General features: G+C 33.0%; 2 protein-coding genes across 4 annotated transcripts; both read right to left on the bottom strand.

Annotated features, from left to right (window-relative positions):
* Positions 1-3,091: 3,091 nt before the first annotated feature.
* Positions 3,092-16,401, bottom strand: LOC108197299 (transcriptional corepressor SEUSS). 3 transcript variants are annotated; one of them, XM_064092613.1, is made up of 11 exons: positions 16,384-16,401; positions 15,232-15,289; positions 9,009-9,366; positions 8,808-8,924; positions 8,368-8,416; positions 7,893-8,107; positions 7,744-7,812; positions 7,001-7,098; positions 4,898-4,991; positions 4,221-4,290; positions 3,092-3,623 (listed from the first exon to the last, which is right to left on the bottom strand). In XM_064092613.1, the coding sequence occupies exons 3-11, from the start codon at positions 9,327-9,329 to the stop codon at positions 3,490-3,492; spliced, it is 1,167 nt and encodes a 388-aa protein (XP_063948683.1). In that variant the 5' UTR covers positions 9,330-9,366; positions 15,232-15,289; positions 16,384-16,401; the 3' UTR covers positions 3,092-3,489. The 3 variants fall into 3 exon arrangements, with proteins under 3 accessions (XP_063948683.1, XP_063948681.1, XP_017220371.1); XM_064092611.1 differs by lacking the exon at positions 16,384-16,401 and adding an exon at positions 15,546-15,648; XM_017364882.2 differs by lacking the exons at positions 15,232-15,289; positions 16,384-16,401 and having other exon boundaries at positions 3,093-3,623; positions 9,009-15,223.
* LOC108204716 (BTB/POZ domain-containing protein At2g13690) lies at positions 16,237-20,685 on the bottom strand. Its single transcript, XM_017374283.2, has 3 exons — positions 19,828-20,685; positions 16,834-17,768; positions 16,237-16,504 (listed from the first exon to the last, which is right to left on the bottom strand). Exons 1-3 carry the CDS (start codon positions 20,425-20,427, stop codon positions 16,453-16,455), a joined length of 1,587 nt encoding a protein of 528 aa, XP_017229772.1. The 5' UTR covers positions 20,428-20,685; the 3' UTR covers positions 16,237-16,452.
* Positions 20,686-21,090: the final 405 nt, after the last annotated feature.

Here is a 21,090-nt window from a genome sequence, read left to right on the forward strand (position 1 = left end):
AAAAATATCGCGTTTACATATTTATTTATGTATTGGACTACCCGGTTTGGTAAAAGCATTGGGCTGGTTGGTCAAGGCCCAATTTGTTTCTGTGAAGTCTTTGGGATTTTCTTTAAAGTTAAATGCATGTTGTGTACATGTAATTTACAGGCAGATGTATATGGTGTACTCCAAGTTTATTATCTAGCAAAATGCACGTCATAGTTTTTATAATCGTGCAAGTTGTGTGTTTTTATTAGATTAGTTTACGCCCGTTATGTTTATTACTACCATGCATTTTGCCGGTCAACTATTGCATATATTACTCATCATCTTTTGTTATACATGCCACCTATCAACTTCTTATTTGTTTCCGTATCATATCTAGTTTCCGCCAAATTTATTTAAACAAACACATTTTAAGGTACTTTTATCGCATAGTAAATATTATATTAAAATTTACATGGAAATCATGACTTTTTAGTCAAAGGGTATAACCGACCACTTTCACCATTCCTTCACCTAGAATACCGACTGACAAAGCACATAACCGACCACTTTTACCAATAAATAATCTAGAAATCGACTGCTTTCAAAATAAATCGGTCGGTTTTGTACGATCGGTTTTACCGGACAGATGTAGAGCTGGAATAAACACAATTATGACCTTAAAATTGACCATCAGATTTGGTCGGTTCAGTTGAGTTTCATTTGTTATGGAATAAACCTGACTAGTGGATCTTATGCCACACTGATTCCGTCTATCGGTTTTAGTGCTTCATAAAGCCATCGAGATTAAAACCGACCAAAGATGTTTAACTGACCGAAAGCGGTCGATTTTATGAGTTTTCCAAAAGTTTATTAGTCAATTCTGCATAACCTATAACTGACCATCGGTAGTCGGTTATAGTTTCTCATGTGACACTTGTTGTCCACATGGCAAACAATGGACCCCTTTAGTCTGAGTTTTTTGTCAAATAAAATCGACCGCCTCGTTGGTCGGTTTTGTCAATTAAACATGATTAAGTCGACTTAACCGACCAACTTTGTTGGTCGCTTTTATCCTTAAAACTGACCGTTTCGCATCTTAACCGACCATGTTTGATAGTCGATTTTTTTTTATAGTGAGTTTTCATTATCACCGCTCTTTTCTTAAACACGAGTCCATAAAAGGTTTTCTGCTTTACAAAAAATGTTGTAAAACTCCTGCTATGACTTTTAGGGGTATGCTTGAAAATGATTTTGAGCAGATTGCAGAGTTTCTCCACCGGGCTGTCACCATTATCTTGAACACCCAGAAGGAACATGGGGAAGGTTTGAGAACAAGAAGGAGATTGAGCAACTTAAAATTGATGTGATAGAAGTTTGCATCCTCCTTTGACATGTCTGGATTCTCGATTGCTGACATCAAGTACAAAGATTCGGTTCATCATTGTCTACGTTCATCCAGTTCTCAAATCCAAAATTGTCAATAAAGTCCATGGTTTAACCTATAGGGTTTTAGCTTTGTGCGGTAGAAGATGCAATATTAATAGTATATTAAACACTTTCAGAAGTTATTTTGAATACTATATCATGTACATAAACTTTTAAAATCGCATCTTATCTAAAATTGTTCATCTAATTTTGAGGTCACAGCATTGCTGAAAATACTAGTGCCTAAAATTGTTGTTATGCAGATGGGCCTTAGAGAATTCCAGCACTAACCTGTTTCCCGCTTGGGGCGCGTGAAGTGGTTTGGGCAACATATATATGCAATGGAGTAGCACAAACAGTGCCCAGACCTAGTAAAGTCGTCAAGCCCATTTCGAGATTGCGTTTAGTTTATTGCTTGTCTAATATATAATATCTTGTTGTAATAAATTTAATTATAAATTAAATATGATATTTTTGTTGAAATTAAAAGTTTTTTTATGTTTTTATATTTTTAATTATTTAAATTAAATATAATTCTATAACAATAAGATATTTATAATTATATTATAAATTGAAACAAATATTATATAAAAAAAATAAGGTTTGATGGGACTAGTTTATAAGTGGAAGTGGACTTCTGGTTTGGAGTAGGATGGCCATTTTTTTTAAAAATCCACCTTTTACTTATATAACATTAAAAAGGACCCATGTATACTTGAAAAGAAAAGAAAAAAAGACCCACATATAAGTGGGCTTGTACTTCCCCACTGGGGATGCTTTTGGACCATCTCCAAAGGATGTCACTATTCACCTAAATTGCTTTTTTCAAAGTCGGATCGTATGATTGTGATTTTTCTATATAATGTGTGTAATTGATGTTTGATTCAAATATTGGCTGATGTATGCAATCTTCCGAATATATATTTGTGATTAGTCCGCTAACTTTCTATAATTTGGTATAAAATTTGACCACAACTCTGAAACTTTTTCCACAATTATATTAGTTAACGACAAAATTATAACGAGACTTAACGGGAGTCACATTTTTAAAAAGAAAAATAAATCTGGACCATCTGGTTTTTAATTTCAAAACTTAGCCAACATGTAACTCAACATAAAGTGCCAAACTCTAAAATTTACTCATCAACTAATCATAATAATACACATGTACTTGTACGCCGGGTCTAACCACCTATGTTGAACATAGCTAGTTTGGAAGTTCCGATTCAAAGACTCATGCCAGAAATGTCATGAACTCCCGAAATATTTATGAAAAGAAAGCAAAGATTCATAAAGTGAGTGAAGGGGCACGATATTGGTTTCACTCTTTCTTTAGTGAGTTTAAGAAAAGAGTAGACTGGTCCCGAGTTAAAAGGAAAACATTTAAATATCATGTGGTCAGGGGATCATGTCGTAAGAAAGCATATAAGTGAAAAAATCACACTAACATAAGGGCCGTTTGGGTGAGCTTAAAATAAGTGTTTCTTACTTAAAATAAAAAGGTTGAGCAGAAGTTAGAAACAAGTTAAGACTTATAAGTGATTAAAGTGTTTGGGAAAGATGTGGAAGCCCTCAAACAAAAGCTAGCATTCTTAGCTTTTTATAAGTGCTTCTTGACTTTTTACACAAATGGTACGAATAAGTGCTTCTAACTTATAAACCCAAAAACTGGGCTTAAAAGCGGTAAACAAACGCCCTCATAGTATGTGGATATATGAGCTATTTAACCGGCAAAATATTAGCAGCACAATTGATGTAAGAAATACTAAAAAGAAATTTACAGATATAGACATGCAATTTGATGAAAAAAAAACAAGCATTGTCTAAATCTTTATAACAAATCTCAAGCTGAACACAAAATCTGTTCGCGCAGCAAAGGGGAACAAATAAGAAAACAAGTCTTTAAAAATATATTTGATGTTCCTGAACATAAACGCCAGGTCAAATTGATGTTAGAGCATGCTTACTGTTTTCACTGTTTTGACATGGACGACTGCATTTTCATATCTTCTGTCGATACCAATCACTGCCACTACTTTCAGCATCAGTACTTGATGATGAATGTGAATCAGCAGCAGGTGGACTTCCAGAAAATCATGCATTAGATTGTCCCCCATTTGGTGCTTTCTTATTTCTATCTGTTATTTGCAGCAGTGGCCTTTTCCGGGAGCTGTTCGAATCAACTGCCCTGTCTTCACTGCTCAAACCACCAAGTACGGCCAAACTCACTGAAACACAATAACAGATGTGAAAGTTATCAACACCAAATAAAGTGATATAACAAGACGTCATCTCTCTCTTTTTTCTTTTTTTAATTTCGTTTTCTTTTGTGCCCATTAGTATAGCTACACATCAGAACATCCACTCTATAACCTTGAAGTTTTATTGATACTTAGCATTCCAACAATCTAATTATTATTTATTTCCTTTTTTATTATTTAGTTAAAACATGATTTTCATTATTAGGGTTTCAGATGACTCTTTAGAGCAGCATCTGGAATAAAGCCAAAAAATATTGGTGTTGGGGGGAGTACACTACCAACCATGGATGATGAGTATTCTCTCTAGAACTGCAAAAGACATTTCAAATGTTTTTCTTACCTCTTTCTACTTTAATTATAAGTAACCATCTTTGATGGAATTTAACACTTGATCAAATGATTAAGAGCAAATCCAACCCTACTATCCAAATAACTAGCTAAATTTATATAAAATATCGACAAACTAATTTTCTAGCTAACTATTTATATTAGTCCAATTATGCTAAGATATGTTGACTAGCCATTCTCTTATCATACTACAAAATATAAGAAATTTCGACTCACTTCTTGGACTCAGCCCTGTTGCAACACTAAGATCAAGCACGTCCCCCATACAGTTCACCACTTCTGAGATCTGCACAATAAAGAAAGATATACAAGGATTAACAATTATGGAAATACATTTCTCCATCAATATGTTTGCATCAATTGTTAGCAATATATAACAATAAAACACTGTCAATTGTTTCTCAATTCTATCTTTAGCCTCATGAGGTATTTGTTTAGAATTTAATTCATAAAACCACAAAACAATCCAAGTAATATATGGACTCACTATGTGGAGTGCTGCAGATAAATTATCTAAGCTGTATTTGTTCTGTCTTATAAAGAAATAAGTTTAAATAAATAAAACTTTCATATTGCGGAGTGTTGCAGAAAAATTAACACATTTTGAGAAGGGAAGAGTTACAAACAAATGGGAATAAATGAAACATTCAAAATTTTAATTGATCATAAATCTCCAAACCAACACATATATCTTGATCTTATATCATTTTACCTTGTTCATTTGCTGACATTCATACCCCGGCACATAAAGAGTCAAACTTTGATGAGATAAAAATTCAAAGGTTTTCGAACTACAACATAAGTACTATATGAACAGAAGGCAATATCCCACAAAGAAGTTGCAAAATACAGGAGTCCTTGTAAAAACTTCATTTACCCATAAATCATAATACCTCTATGCATCGCAAGTATCTTCTTGTATACCCTACATCAGTAACTTGAGGCATATTTAAGGCTTTTTGGAGGCCGGAGGCTGCTTCGACTAACCTGAAAATTTGAAAGCAAATTAAGTATGAGGCATTATGTTCTTCTACACATGCAAATGCATTTCATTATGTCTCCTTGTTTAAAATAAATGACGGTTGAATTGAATTTTGAGTTAGCATGCAAGATATACAGCTTTGTGTTATCTGGTTAACCAAAGTAATTTAAAACAAACTATTTGGTGCACAAATTAGTCGGAGAAAGAAAGAATATTTATGATAAAACAAAGTTTTGATTTTGTCATGCTGAATGGTGCGGCTTTCATGATGGACTCCCCCTGCTTACTTTGCAAACTATAATCCATCTATACTTACTATACTATAATAAGCCAACATGGGTATAATTTGTAGCCCTAAATTTTGTTCATATTTTTTGGTTTGGTCATGTATTTTTAGTCATTCTTATATTATTATCTTGCTAAAAACAAAAAGAATCACACTAGAAAACTAGAAATCTATTTCTTAATAGGTACAAATCTTAAACAATTACAAGACTAAAAATCTATCTCTTATAATTACAAGTTTTAAATAAACTACAACACTAAAAATCTATCTCATAACAGGCATATAACTTTCGAGCCTTCGGCTTGCTTTATAATTTTATTAAAAAAATTATAATGACGATAAAATAAAATTATAAATATATAATTTTGAATATTTTTTTCAATACAAACACGAATAATTACATAATTTTTTCTAACTCTAATGTGTTACACGACAAATTCTTTTTTTCATACATTTGAAGATATACGAAATATGAAAAATATGATTTAAAATTAATTGAATAATAAATTATCCCATATTAATAACAAAAAAATATTTTTTAATAGATAATAAATTGTAAAAACTAAATTTTCATGAGAAAATATAATCCGTTGGTTAATATAATTTAATTAAAGTTTAATTTATTGATATTAAAATACTAATAAAATGATGTTACAATTTAAATTATAAAAAATAAATTACGACTTATATAACCGCCCGTGCTTCGCACGGGTTAAAGGCTAGTATTAACTAAAAACATAAGCAAACTATAATCTGTATTAACTAAAAACTACTTAGTTAGCTAACATATAGGCAGTCAAACACTTTGTGCAATATTGACTAAATATCTACTTCACGGTGAAGCCATGAATGCAGTCCATATAATTCCACGTGACATCATGATATTGTCTCCTTTGCTCAGATACTGATCTGTTTTCTTTAGTTTGGATGAGGGTAAAGGCCTGTCCAAGCCACCACATGGTCCTTTACAAAAAAGAAAACTACATAGATATGTTTATTTTGAGTATGTAAAACTAGAGCTAAGTATATCACAGTTACATCCTTTCTCTTTTTAACTATTTTTGTAATGAATTTTGATATTTTTATACCAAAAATTATGTTGAAGATGATATCCATCCGAGTTAAAACAAAAGAACTTGTAGAGTTGTACTTTAACTTTGGACCCTCCTAACAGAAAATCTGTGGCCATCACTGCCTTTACTGGAACATCTGTATATGCTTGAGAAAATAGAAAGATCACACTTTTGATGAATGTTGTTCGTAAATATAGAGATTGAAACACAAGATCAAACAAATCAAAATCCTAAAAGAGAAAATTTATATCTAAACTTTCATCCCTGTATTGCGCCTCATGAATGATAAGACACACAAGTAGTATGCACCAACTGGGATCATATGAGCAATCTGTTGTTTTTGGATGATAAATGCAACTAAGTTATTTATATATTATGCTGATTTGGCTAACAATACATCATATATAATTATACAAATATATTAAAGAAAACAAATTCAATATGTAATAGAGAAGAAGAAAAAAACTCAGTGGACAAATTAAATAACTGCTTTAATTCGGATTGTGTACCTAGAATCTCGTGTGTGTGTGTGTGTGTTTAAAGATTATTGATAATTAACATGTAAAACTAGGACGGATGGGCTGTATGGAGACCATCAGAAGTAGATTAAACTATGAAAACAACGATAAATGTAGTACATATGTAGAGAACTTACTTTTCAGAATGCCTCTTCAGTTCACTAGATTGTAAGATGGATGAAGTACTCCGAACAGCACGATTGTAATTCCAAGATAGAAATTCAAGCTTATGAAGCTGAAAAGGATAAAACTTGATCAATTCTCTGACCAGTCGTATTGCTTATAATTTCAACACCACTATATTAAAATAAACTAGCAAAACATGAATGGTGTTATCCTAAATATTAGCATCAGAAACTTACATAAGGATTTTATAAGTATAAGCTATCATATAAGCCTCCCCGGTGATACTCAATCTTTTACTGGATTAATAAGGCGTCTTAATTTATTACTTACAAATAAAAAACACGTGACACAATTTTTAAGATTTTCTCAACAACATAGAATAATAAATAACCTTCCAAATAAACCATATGTGTTGAATACAATTCAATAGCTATAAGGACAAGTATATAGAAATTTCATTATTTAGATGCAATATCGCCAGCAGTATCCTTGATCTTCACTTATACTACTGCCAAATATGCATTGTCAAAGCACTTCTGATCCTTTTTGTAATCCATAATGGAACTTATAACGATTGTAAATATACTCAAAATTTATTATAACAATATGCAATCATAAAAATGCCTAAATTTATTCAAGGTTTGTAGCCTCTAAAATCAAATTGCCGAAAGATAAATTTTCTTAACCATCTTGTGCACATTTAAAACAAGATACGTTTAGCTATTAAGTGATTAGGTAATGTCAGAGTTATCACCTGAGGTAACAAGCTTCTTCCAGATATGTATTGCTCCACATTTCTAATGCAGAAGTCCCAGGAAGTTATCTAGCATAACAAATTGTTGAAGTATAAGTTGCAGCAAATCTGGCCACAAATTAAATTACTATCAATTTTTCAATCCTAACCTTCTGATCAGGAGTAAAAACGACGCACAGGTGACCATCATGAGCTATACGCAAATTTTCATAAACAAGCTCCACAGTTGCCTTATTATAGTGTACAGCAATTTCACCCGACAATCTTGGGTGTTCACTTGGCATATCAACGTACAAAAGCTCTTGCAGAATACCCGTCTCATGACCAACTCTGGCTAATGTAGGCAACATTTCAGCAGTAACTTCTGAAAGTGCACAAGAGGAAATAAATATTACATAGCCGACCAGAGAAAAATTGAGTTAAATTATGAGTAATCTGTACATAAGGAATTCAGTTTATGTAATATTATTGTATCCCTAAAGTTGATGCCATCTAATAATATGTTAAAACTCCTAAATAAAAATACTATATCATAGATTAATAGAACACTAAAAAGTAAAAGGTCGAAAGAAAGGAGAAAAGGCAAGAGCTGAACAGAAAATATAATAAGTACAGATTACATACCATAACCACAACCCGGCTTTTGCTCGCATACTTGACAATGCCATTCCCTCTGTACTTGTAATTGAAAACGTATTTAAGTTTAAAGACACGAGACATAAACAATCCAGAATCACGTAGGTAGAACTGTAGTGACACTCATTGCTTGTTGTGTCTAGCTTTACTCAGTCCAAGAATATAAACATTTATAACTCCAGTACCAACATCACGGTAAAATATAAAACTAGCAATGTATATTTCACAGACTGCTTTCTTGAAATGAATAACTAGTCACACAAGAAGAATTATTTGCGAAATACACTTGCACCAGTAGGTATCAAACAATCTACAAAGTTCTCCACTCAACTTTGGGTGTAATGAATTGAACCAACACATAAAAACTTTAAATTCCTTCTATCATGTCCACTATTATTACTATCCGAGTAAAATTTTATATAACCAACCTGAGCAAAAGTAGCACCCTGTTTAGGGCGATTCTTGCATAGCGAGAAGCACCATCTCTTTTTGGCAGTGGGGGCAAAGAACTCTGCAACAACCTTCCTCCAGAACTCTATGCTAGCCTGTAAGAAATAACACCATGAATACAAAGACTAAATTTACCCTATGCTAGAAGAAGATCGACCTCAAAATAATAGATGTTTTACATTAGCATTTCGATGAAGCTGGTGCATGTACTGGATAAACCGTCTTGCGCAGTTTCCAGGTACATAAAGTGGTCGATTGGGTAAAGAAGGCTGCATGGCACTCTTTTTCGGTAGTTGCATAGTTGCGGGCTCTGAAACTGTCATTGAAATTTGACCATTTTGCTGGTTGTGCCACATCTGTTGCTGTCCGTATATTTCTTTATCCGACTCTTGTTGCGCTAAAAGAGGTCCATGACTCGCTACAACTGAATTGGATGAGAGTACGGGCAGGGAACTAACTCTCTCAGAATTCGAGGGTCCATGGCCTAAAAGTTCTGCCATCAATGTGTGGCATCCAGAACATGGGGTACTTGGTGTGCTAAAAATAAAATACATACAAGTTAAACTTCAAGCCTGGACTTTTAAAAAGCAATAATATCTTGCACTTCAAACTTTTATATAGTTACAAAATATGAAAATTGCACAGATGCTTAACCAACCTAACACTAAACAAACAAATTATGATCAAATACCTTTATATTATTGACATCCAACACTGAACATTAAAAGGCAATTTCCCGATTAAGCATGAGAAAACAAGCTAATCTTTATATTTTGAGTTCGATTTTCACAGTTACTAAATTTCTACATTAAATTCTACATTTAGTAGAATGTGCTTATTCACCATCTTGTACTATGAAACTTAACTTCCTAACAAAAATAAAAACAAGAAACCATTTAGCAACAAAAAAACATATAACAACATAAAGTCCTATATACAATAAGAGTTAAAGGATTTCTTCAATCGTTGTTTGTATATAATGTCCAGGACAAGTTTATGATAAATCTAATGATGTTGTCACCATGTAATATTCAAGAATAAGAATTCTATGACTGATATAACTAATTATAATTTTATGTATATTAACCGATTAAAAAAATCTTGGCCTGTTTAAAATTAGTAAAATTGTAAGAAACTGAATTTGTTAAGGAGATTATGACCACCATATATAAGAAACTTAGAATTATAACATTGACATATTCTAATGATAATATCATATTCAATATATATAAACACTTAGACACAAATTTCAATATCATACTCATGTATGCATAAACAATAATTCTAAGGCAGTTAAAAAAAGTAATAATGATTATGATAGCAAAAACAATAACGATTGATAACTAGGATAATAATAACCATTACAATTACAATATTAACATAAATTTCATACACAAAATTAAAGTCATAATGTATGCAGAAACTATATAATTATAATAGACTTATGGAGTAACTACTTCGACTCTGTTTGGGATTGATGTTCAAAGCTCTTTTGTTCAGTTGAAAAAGTAATGTTGTAAAAATTATATGACTGATTGTTAATTTATTTTTATGTGCATGATTTGGAGTATAATATATAAGATACAATTTTTTGGTGGAAATTAATGGTGAAACTTGTAGCTGCTTTCGTCAAAAGTTAAACAATACCTTTTCCTTAAAAGCATGGGGGCTGCTCTCCAACTTTTAGACCGAAATATACTTTAAAAAAAAGTGCTTTAAAATTTTACCATACATCTTTTTAAGCTAAAAACCGAATAAGTCCACACTCTCTCTTTACGTTAGTGTTGAATTCCAAGCCATTAGGACAATAATATAATTCAAAAATAAATCGAATAAAAACAAATTTCAATAAGAATTTGAAAAACAATAGCCATAACTATTATTCATTGTAAAACGCATGACTTTCTTTTACTTAGTTTACCGCCTTTTTAAGCACAAAGTTGTTCGTATGTGTACCAATTTGTCAAATCAAGAGGTTAAAATTACTCACTTTCTGCTATTGTGTATATGTCAACATGATAACAAACTTTTAGCATCATCAACATTTTACTTTTAACAATAACACAGAAGTAACACATAACAATTGCCAACTACTTACTCAAATCATACAAGCTTGTTTTTTTAATCATTTTACCATACGCGTTCACTGTAAATCTAGATGAATCTAAGAAGAGACATAGTTTGGATGTCACAGGTGAATTAACCATTTTTGTCAAAAGTGCATACTAACAAAATAGAAATTAATTGATTATTCCTAGATTTTAACTCAGTGTCTCTTAAATTACTACTTGCATTTTCATTTGGGGGGGATCTCACAAAAATTAACTAATTCACGCCTTAACATATCAAGACTAAATAAACAAATTGTATATATGTACAATGAAACGAAATATATACCATAATCCTTCTGTACACATTCAAACAAAGTACTCAAACAATAATTAAAAAACGATTTATAAGAACATAAAACAATGAGAAATAGTACTCACCATTGGCATTTGAAAGACATGTATACAGAATAATTAGCTCGATTTCGATTTGCTGTGTAACAATGTAGAAATGAAAGGGAAAATGAATATCAATTTGTAGACATAGGTGGATATACTCCCATTGGTGTATGCGGCGGTTTCAAACCCTCAACGGAATTTTTTGGAATATCTCGAAGACTCCAGAACAATATATATATCTAACTAATACTTGACTCCAGTTATGTATTTTTTTATAATTTATTTTAACTTTTTATTAAACTTCAATGCCCAAATTCAATTATTTTCTTTCAACAATAATATTAAGTTACCTTTTATAGTTGTGCTACTAATTCAGTTAATACGAGAAGTAAGAGATATGACAATTATATCTCTAACAACCAACGATTAACCACATTAAGTCTCTTACGCTAATTATATATGGGATATATATATTAGGATTGTAAATTAGTCTCTTGCGCTAATTATATATAGGATATAATTATTAGGATAGGAAATAATTACAATATTAGGAAAGAATATCTATTAGAATGCTTAGCAACAAAAATATCAAAGCTTAGTTGCACTTTTCAAGTGAGACCCTACCTTTTTCCAGAATTCATAAACTTGTATCCTGACTTCACTAGTATTTCAAATCAAGTCTTGTAGTTTTAGAAAATTTCGTTTTGGCCCCTAAAATTTCTCAAAATCACTAAACAATCCTTATAGTTTTGAATTTTTTTATATCAAGTCATGAACTTCTCCTAAAAATACAGACCATCCCGATTTTCTGATTTTTGCATATTTTCACAATAGAATAAGAAAAGGTGAATGTCAAAGAATTTGATATGAATTTTAAGGATTACATTCACAAACAAAATGGATAGAATGTATATTGTACAAAACAATCTTTAAGTCGAATAAGCATATGGCCATAATTATTATACAACAAATAATATTGCAATAGGATCTTAACCATTTATTTGGTTATCGTGAATATGCAACAAAGAATATTGCAATACAATCACTTACTTGGTCATCGTGAACCAAGAATAAAATTATCTCAACCAGTGTCGTGAAAAGCGCGCCTAGGCGAGCGCCTAGGCGCAAAGCGAAGCAAAGCGCACCCTTAGCGCCTCATATATGTCGAGGCGAAGCAACTTCAATGAAGCGCACGCTTTTAGCCTTGAAGCACAAAGCGCGCTTAAGCACGAAGCGGTAGAAAAGCGCGCTTTAGCGAAGCTAAGTGCATAATAAGATAATTAATGTTATGGGGCCACTTTTAAGGCCCAAAAGTACTAACCCATAACAAAAAAAACAAATTTTGGGTCACTTTTAAGGCCCAAAAGTACTGACCCATAACAAAAAAAAGAATTTTTGGCCCAAATAAAAAGGCTATATCAGGCTCTCAGCTTTCAACAACTTTAAAAGGGGAAAACCGTAGCCGTTCAAATAACCCCAATCCTTCAAGTTCAAAACAGAGCAAAGGTAAGAGGCCTCGACGTTTAATAGATGAGGACGAAGAAGAAGAACGGAATTTGAATTTGAAGAGAACACTTTAATACATGAAGAAGAGTCAAATCAGGATTTTGAAGATGACTTTGGTGAAGATGATTGATAAAATATCTACCTGTTAAGAGCTGGAAGCCTGAAATTCTGCCTATGAAACATTAATTTTGAATTTTAATATTAAATTTTAGGATTGTTTTTCCCTCTAAAAGTATTATTTAATATATTATAAAGGATAAATCAAGTTATTTTGGCTTAAATGTGATTTAATATATTATGAAGTATAAATTATGTTATAAATCTATATACATATATCCTACATAATAAATAAAAAATTTGTAAAACATGCGCCTAGCTTCAAAGAAGCGCGCGCCTCGCTTTTGCGCTTTGCGCCTAGGCTCCAGAGAGTTTTGCGCCTCGATGCGCTTAATGCTTCGGATAACATTGATCTCAACCCTAAAGAACGAGAATATTAAAGATTTAAGTTAAAGCAGTAAAGAAAAAGGTTCATAAAACTAAAAAGTAAGGTCATGGAAATGTGTTACTTGTGTGTATATATAGCTTAAAGAATTTATTATGAATTAAGTAAGGAAAATCTGTTTTGCCAAGAGTGAGGTACAAGTGGGATATTGAAAAAGATATCAATTATTGTATAATTGAACTACAAGTACTGTTATGTGATGAGATTTAATTTTCTCTGCAATGACCTACTACAAACAACAAAATCATATTAGGTTTGCCCAAATAAAGCAAGATAATCTTTATATACAAGAGTACACCAATAAGTATTATTTCTTGTCCACTCTTTTAAATTCTAGTCTAGAATTAATTTGGTTAGCATGTAGTGAATTGTTTCAAGTTGTTATTGTTAAAAGGAAAACTTACTAATCTTTATCTTTATTATTTAATAATCACTATTGTGCAAGCTGTTAAACAGATTCGGGAAGAGTTGTTAAACAGATTGGGGCAAGTTGGTAGTCAGTTCAATGACTATAACGCCATTTAACCCATTTATTTGAAATATTTGGGAAAAAATAGATAAAATAGACATTTGAATAATGTAAAACGGAGTTAAAATGGGTGAGATATATTCAAACTCCATAACTAAACTTTGATCATTAATATCTCAGTCATTTTGACTTCATATTACATGATTTAAAGGTCTATTTCATATATCTTCTTGCAAAGATTTCATATAAACAATTTTTTAAAGTTCAAAATTAATTATATTATTATTTACTTAACATAAGTGTATTATATTGGAAAACCAAATATACAAGGTTATCACATGTGGAAGCAAATAAAGTGACAGTACTCGTGAAAAACCAATCGTAGGGTGGTACCATTGAGCATATCTCTTCTTTTTCCGAGTCAGACCTTTTAAACCCGGGTCTGGCTAGCTTTTCCTAAAAATAAATGAATTATTTAAGGCCTTAAAACCTAGAATTAGACTTTTTGTGGACGGTTGAGGACGAAAAAAAAGTGTGTGAAGTATAAGGCTATTGTGTTGGAGCTATGCAATTATTATACTTGGTTACCCAACACCAAGATTTGTGGAGCACATCAACAACCAACATTTCAGACTAGAGGCACATGTTTTGTTAATAGTGGTAGTTGTACAAATGGAATTCCTACCTATGTAGTTCGTCGGGTTCAAAAAGAGCTCTATATGCCAAAATTGAGTACCTTTAAACCCTTGAGTTCCTTTTCTTTATCATAGGATAGGAGTAGAGATTAATCTCTTGGGAAAGCATTTGATAGGTGATACAAAACTGTGTGTTCATGAACAATGTTAGGAGACATATTTAGTTGGGAAGTTTAATAATACAATTATGTGTGATGTCTTTCTTATCAAACTCTTGTGTCATATCTTAGGACGTTTTAGGGCTTTAAGATCATTATGCACATCATTTGACTCATTCTAACATTTATCTTGACTCGGTTGTCAAAGGAGGCACCACATATACTATAACTTGTGCTCTCTCTTATGTGCCACTCGTGTACTAATTTTCTTTGAACTTTATTAGATTCTCTATAATTAACTCAACCGATCAAGAAGAATTGATTATCTTTGCCTTTTTCACCAGTTCTTGTGACACTATAATCCCGCAACCTAAAACTAATTTATACCACATTAAGATTCATAGCTTCTGACAGATTATCTAATGGTAAATACTTGACACAAGTAGAAATTACGCTTTGCAATATTTGTATAAAGCAATGTGTTGCTGTGCTCATATATAACTAGGAAAGATAATAAGAGCTCCTACAGTAAAATAAGTTCCATTGACCTGATACAGATGCTACATTACATCAATGGCAGAGCACAATGGATTAACAATGGAAGGGAAAATTTAGAGGTAAAGCAAATTATCAACCTGCAGAGGTTCACGAGGCTAGAGTATAATGAGGTTTACAAGAAACGTACCCTTTTTTTTCAAATTTCTACCCGGCGCAAGTCAATTTTGCATTTCTTTAAGGTTCCCCTGAAGGTGCAATTCAGTCATCTGTGAGTTTCAAGATGTTCATTCTTGGTTTCATTTACTTTTGTAGCATTTCAGGAAATTCAAAAGTAAAGCTTCTGTGACATGATAGTGAGTGCAACTGTGCAAGTGAAGAACTATTGCATACGTAATCAAAAATTCGAGAAAATCATCTGTGACCATGACATCGGAATTAAGCATACAAAATCTATAAATACCAGATATCGATGAATGACATTCAAAGAAAAGGAACACATACATATCAATGATGAAGCCAGAGTTGACATGCAGTGGTGAGACAAGTGATAAGCTTTCTCCAATGATATTCTCATTGTAATCATCCATCTCTTTAAACCCTTTAGCCATCATATATATACAAATATGGTCGTTGATTGGGGGGTGAGCACACACGGAAGATAGCAAAGTAGTATACATGACTGTTGAGTTCAGAAAGATGTTTTTAACTAGGTTTTTCACACTTTTTGGTCCAGGACGTGTGGAATATGACACTAGATTATTATTTTTTAGTAAAAGCTTAATATATATTGACTTATCATATATATGTCTGAGATGCGAAGAGATATATTGAAGAAAGTGTGGAAAAAATAGGAAAAAATTCGTTAAATATGTTAAGTATTTCGTCATATAAAGTCGAATTCGTATATTTAAATTTTACTAAAAATAATGTGACATATTTATTCCATTCATCCGTTTGACTTTTTGTACGTACTTTGAAGTGTAGGAAAACATAATTCTACAAAAAATTTCTCAAAATTTCTTTTTCTGAATAAAAATATAGTTGTTAAATTTTTATTTAGAAAAAGAAAATTTGAAAAATAATTTGTTGAAATATGTTTTATTTACACCTCATGTTAGGTGCAAGTCAAACCGATTATTATTTTGAAATGGACCGAGTATTTGTTAAAAATTTAAACAGATTTCTTCGCATCCAAAAACAAACCTTGATTATGATTGTCACAGAAACATTACTTCCGAGATTTTAGAATTTGTTACAGCTTGTTCACTGCAATGGCTCGATTTTTTATTCATGCCATTCTAAGAAAATGCATAATCTGATATGACGTTCTTTCTTGTACCTGCAGGTAATACCAGAGTTTGTTGCCTCTTGCTCACTGCAATGGCTTGATTATTTATTCATTCCGCTCTCAGAACATACGTATCAGGGTGGATAATCTGATTTGATGTTCTTCCTTGTACCTATCCAGTCGAAGATAGGAATCAACATTCAACCACCAAACACACACACCACACACACAACAAAAGAAAAACATATTAATATATGAGACAGACAAATCAAAGGGAATCAACACTTCCGCTAAGTTTTCAGGGCGACACCTACAATATGATACTCTAAAAAAAAAAAAATTCATGTCGGCTCAGATGACATTTTCACCAGTAAAACTTAAAAATATCTACTTAATCTTTAATTTTAACTTCTATTAGAAGTTCCAGACTGCTGGTATCAAACATCTACGCTGAAATATTACACACTGAACTACAATTAGAAAAACTTCCACGACCATCACCTGGACTCAACGGCACTAGATTCAGACCCTCTCAAGAATGAACGCCGCCACCAGATTTGGAATGCTTTACTGATATTTGGGCATTCAGTGCCATGTCTGGAGAAACAACGGAACCATTCCATAAACAGCGTGTACTGATGCTTAAGAGGAAGGGTAAGGAGCACGTGCCCCATGGCTTCTTCCAGCGCCTTTATGTCTAGCCCCTTTTTACACCTCTGCAACCAACCGAAGTCTAGGAGCATTGGGCCAAACCATGCATGAAGAAGCCCCAATCTTGCTTCTGAAGCACACTGCAGTTTTCTAGTTCCCATAACAATGAAAAGCATTGCAGAGACCCGACTAAGCTCATACCTAATCATTGGTGATGTTTGTGCATGCATGCTAAGCAATTCTCCTTGATTTGCCCATATACTCACAAAATCCTCCGCAATTTGCCAGTCGAGCAGGATTTCAAGCAACCAATTTATATTCTCCACCTGTATTGAGATGCATTCTATCAAGGTTTTCCCTTTTCCTTTTTTACCCGATATTCCACACTGATCACTACCGGATGCCTCTTTAAAGAGACTAACCAGGGCATCAATACAAGAGCGGCAAACAGCATACATATCTTCCTTGTTGACATCAGGATAGTCCTTCTCATAGACTGAGCTTTTACATAGAAGACCCTTAACAAGGGATTTAAGCTCATTTCTGGAATTGGCATCAATGCAGGTTGTGATAGACCAAACAAGCTGATTGGCTAAAGTTTGTTGAGAAACTGCAGAGTCAAGGGGGTAGAGTCTGGCCAATATATCTCTGCTGCAACTGTCATTAAGTTTAAATTTACTATAAAAAGTTTTTAGTTTTTCTTCTTCATCTTCACTCCATGGCACAGCTTCAAGGTATTCTAAACAGGATGAAATCCCTTTTGCGAAGGCTATCCCTGCCGACACCTAACATAGTGCAAGAAATGAGTTGGGAAAGGTTTCTGCTGAAACCATTGAATATATATTATATAATCAAGGTTAAAAAGGGAAGAGAAGAAGAGATGAGGGGGGCTTTGACATTAAAGGGCCCTACAATAATAAGCACAGGAATACATAATTTATGCAATGAGATTATGCTATAACGTGTATGGCGAACCTTATATTGTTTACAGTGTAACCTATCTATAGGTACTGCTTATCTTGATGTATAACACCCATTCCTCCACAGCTCAATGTAGAACTACCAGGAAGCATTGTTTCAATCCACAATTAATGCTACACTTGGTCTCACTTCTCACTTCTACTTTTTTCTCTAACCTCGTGTTTTAAAAATTAGGATCTCTAATATTCAAGCACAAGAAGCTTGGCTCCAATGGAACACATACACGGATACACCACAAACAGAAAAACGTCACTTGCAAAATTTTAAGGACTTCAATTAATAAAAGCATCACATTTCCATGCCAAAGTAAGATGGACTGATTGACATGGAATAAGATGCCAAATTTCAATATGGACAGGTTGCCAACTACGTTGACATGGACTAAGATGCTAATATTGAGCCAGCGTGCAGATTCTAGTTGATTTAAAAGAGTACAAAGCATTGGTACAGTTAAATTCATTCAGTAGCCCCTAAACTAAGCTATCAATAGACTCTAAATATAAAAGTATTCACTGTAAAAAGCACTTTTTTCATATATATATATATATGTGCTACTTTGTCCCTAGCCCTTGTCTTCATTTTTCGAAGGCGTTAACCTTGTCCCATTTTGTGCCATAACTCAAAAATGTTCAATCAAGTCATAATTTGAATGAAAACTGAATTAGCAACATGCCAACAGCCTATGCTTATCAAACTCAAAGATATCTGAATAAATCTAGCAGATCATAGGCAAACTGACTACATTTTTCAGTGAACAAGTAGCAGCATTCAAAACATAATAGTCAAACTGACTGTTTTTCATAGTAAACTTAGAAACCTTCTTCCTCCACCTCACACAGTTAGAAACTGCTGAACCAAGACAGCATGGAAAGGTCCACAGTTTATTTAATCTAGGGAAAATTATGAAGCCCGCTGCTTTTAGTACAGATTAACAAATGAAGCTACAACATAAGGCACTAATTACTCTTACATCTGTAATTAAACTCAATCAAAATTGTATATTCAAGTAACTGAACTTGTAATTTTACATTTAAGTAACTATAATTGTATTCTTCTTCTATATTATATCAGCTGTTTTAGCTTAAAGATTGAAATGTCCGTATCCATCTTCCTATTTCTATGTCAGTTTACAACATTTTTATCATAATCAACTCTACATAATGTCCTAATGCATGATTCTGATGGAAAGTTCTTGCAAACTTTGACAAGCTACAACAATGTAAATTACAAACAAATCTATATTTTTCCTTTTAGATTTTCTGTAACAACTTAGTTGTAAATCACATGCCAAACTCGTCAATGTGATGAAGTACTTTGGTTTTTTTCAGTCACAGGAATAAAATAGGGCACAAACAAACTCAAATATAAAACGAAATGTGAACATTCATAGGATTAATTTTCTCATTGCGTTCCAGCAATCTAAACTAGCCTCAACCTTTATAATATTGAAAAAACTAAACTAATCTCTATCTTTCTAATTCTCATTCTTCATCCCATTCATATCGTCCACAATATTTGCACACTCCTTAAGCTTTGACCCTCACATATATCATGCCTTCAACCTTTATTCTTTCAGTTCAATCTCTAAATCTATCTGCATATTTCATTTCATACCCACAACTGTTCTATCTTAACCAACTAAACACAATATGGTGGTAAAATTAAACTCTTTGACTTATAAAGGGCCTAGTGATGCATTCATTCCTAAATAACTTTCACATGAAATTGCCAATTGGCCTTTCTATATATCAACAAAACATTTACCAACATAACACACCTTAAATTCAAGGTCAACACAAGCGATCACTATAAACACATTCACATTTAGTTTACAACTAGCAAATACAGGGAATAAGATTATACCTCAAGTATATCAATGGTTCGATAAACACCAATCTTCATCAACCGCTTTACCATATCTTCCTCAAACATAAGCTCAATAGTCATTTGAAACACACTCAAATTCTCCACTTCCGGAACCTCAATCCTACAAAAATTCCCACTACTACCATCACAGCCCGACCGATAATTCGCAATCAAATCAGCAAAAACTGAACTACTACTACTCAAAACATCCGAATTCAACTCCAAAACAACTGAACCCCCATTCTTCCCCTTCAAATTCAACCTCACATCGAAAACCCCGAAACTACCCTCACCTCCCTTACACACACTTACAGGCTCAACAGGCAATCTGGGAACCTCCAACTCGACAGGCATGACATGGGTTTCGGGTTGTTGTGCAATCGGGCCAACGGGCGAGACCCGACCCGGAGACAAGATCCGGTTTCTAAGACTAGGTGGTTTGGGGGAATTTGGGTAAGATGAAATGGGCTGTTGTTTCTGGATGGGTTTCGGGTTTTCGGGGCTCCGGGTCGGGTCGGAGAAAGAGCAACACCATGAAATGTGACGGCGCGAAATGGGTTCACGGCGGTGGTGCTTTTGGTTAGTTGGGTTGTGCATTTTTCGATAGTGAATTGGGGATCCGGAGAGAGAGGGAGATTACATTGAGAAATGTGAGGGGATCTGAAAACAAAGGAGGGGCATGATGATATTATTGTGTGGGTGTGTGAAATGATAGATTAGATCGGTAACAAGAAAAGGATTGTGATTTGCAAGTAAACTCAACTTCAAGTTTATGTCACGAGTGTTACATTATTGCATACATTATCATTATCGCCTGGCTGTCTCATGTGATCTCGTGCAAAATTTAAAATGCTGCTGATTTAAATCGTTGCATATGCTCTAGTATCCATCTCCTCTCTTGACCGAATCATCTATTTTTTAACTTATTGTTATTAATTGTTTCATTTATCTTTTTTTTGTCTGATGATAAAATTTTATTATTTTTTTTATATTAATCCAGACCATCTAATCTGAGATAAATTGTATTGATAACTAAAAATATATGAATGAGAAAATAGATTTTTTTGCCACTCAACCTATTATTTCTTTAGAAACTTGTCACTCAACTAAATTTTTTTCTCTTTTACTCACTAATGTTATGTTTGGATTTGTTTTTAGTCACTAACTTAGGTACGGATTTGACTACTAGTTTTATGATAACTTAGCATCATTAATATATAGTGATTGTATGTAATATTTTGATGAAGTGACGTATATTTA

This window comes from Daucus carota, chromosome 1 (genome assembly GCF_001625215.2).
Source record: "Daucus carota subsp. sativus chromosome 1, DH1 v3.0, whole genome shotgun sequence".
Taxonomy (NCBI): domain Eukaryota; kingdom Viridiplantae; phylum Streptophyta; class Magnoliopsida; order Apiales; family Apiaceae; genus Daucus; species Daucus carota.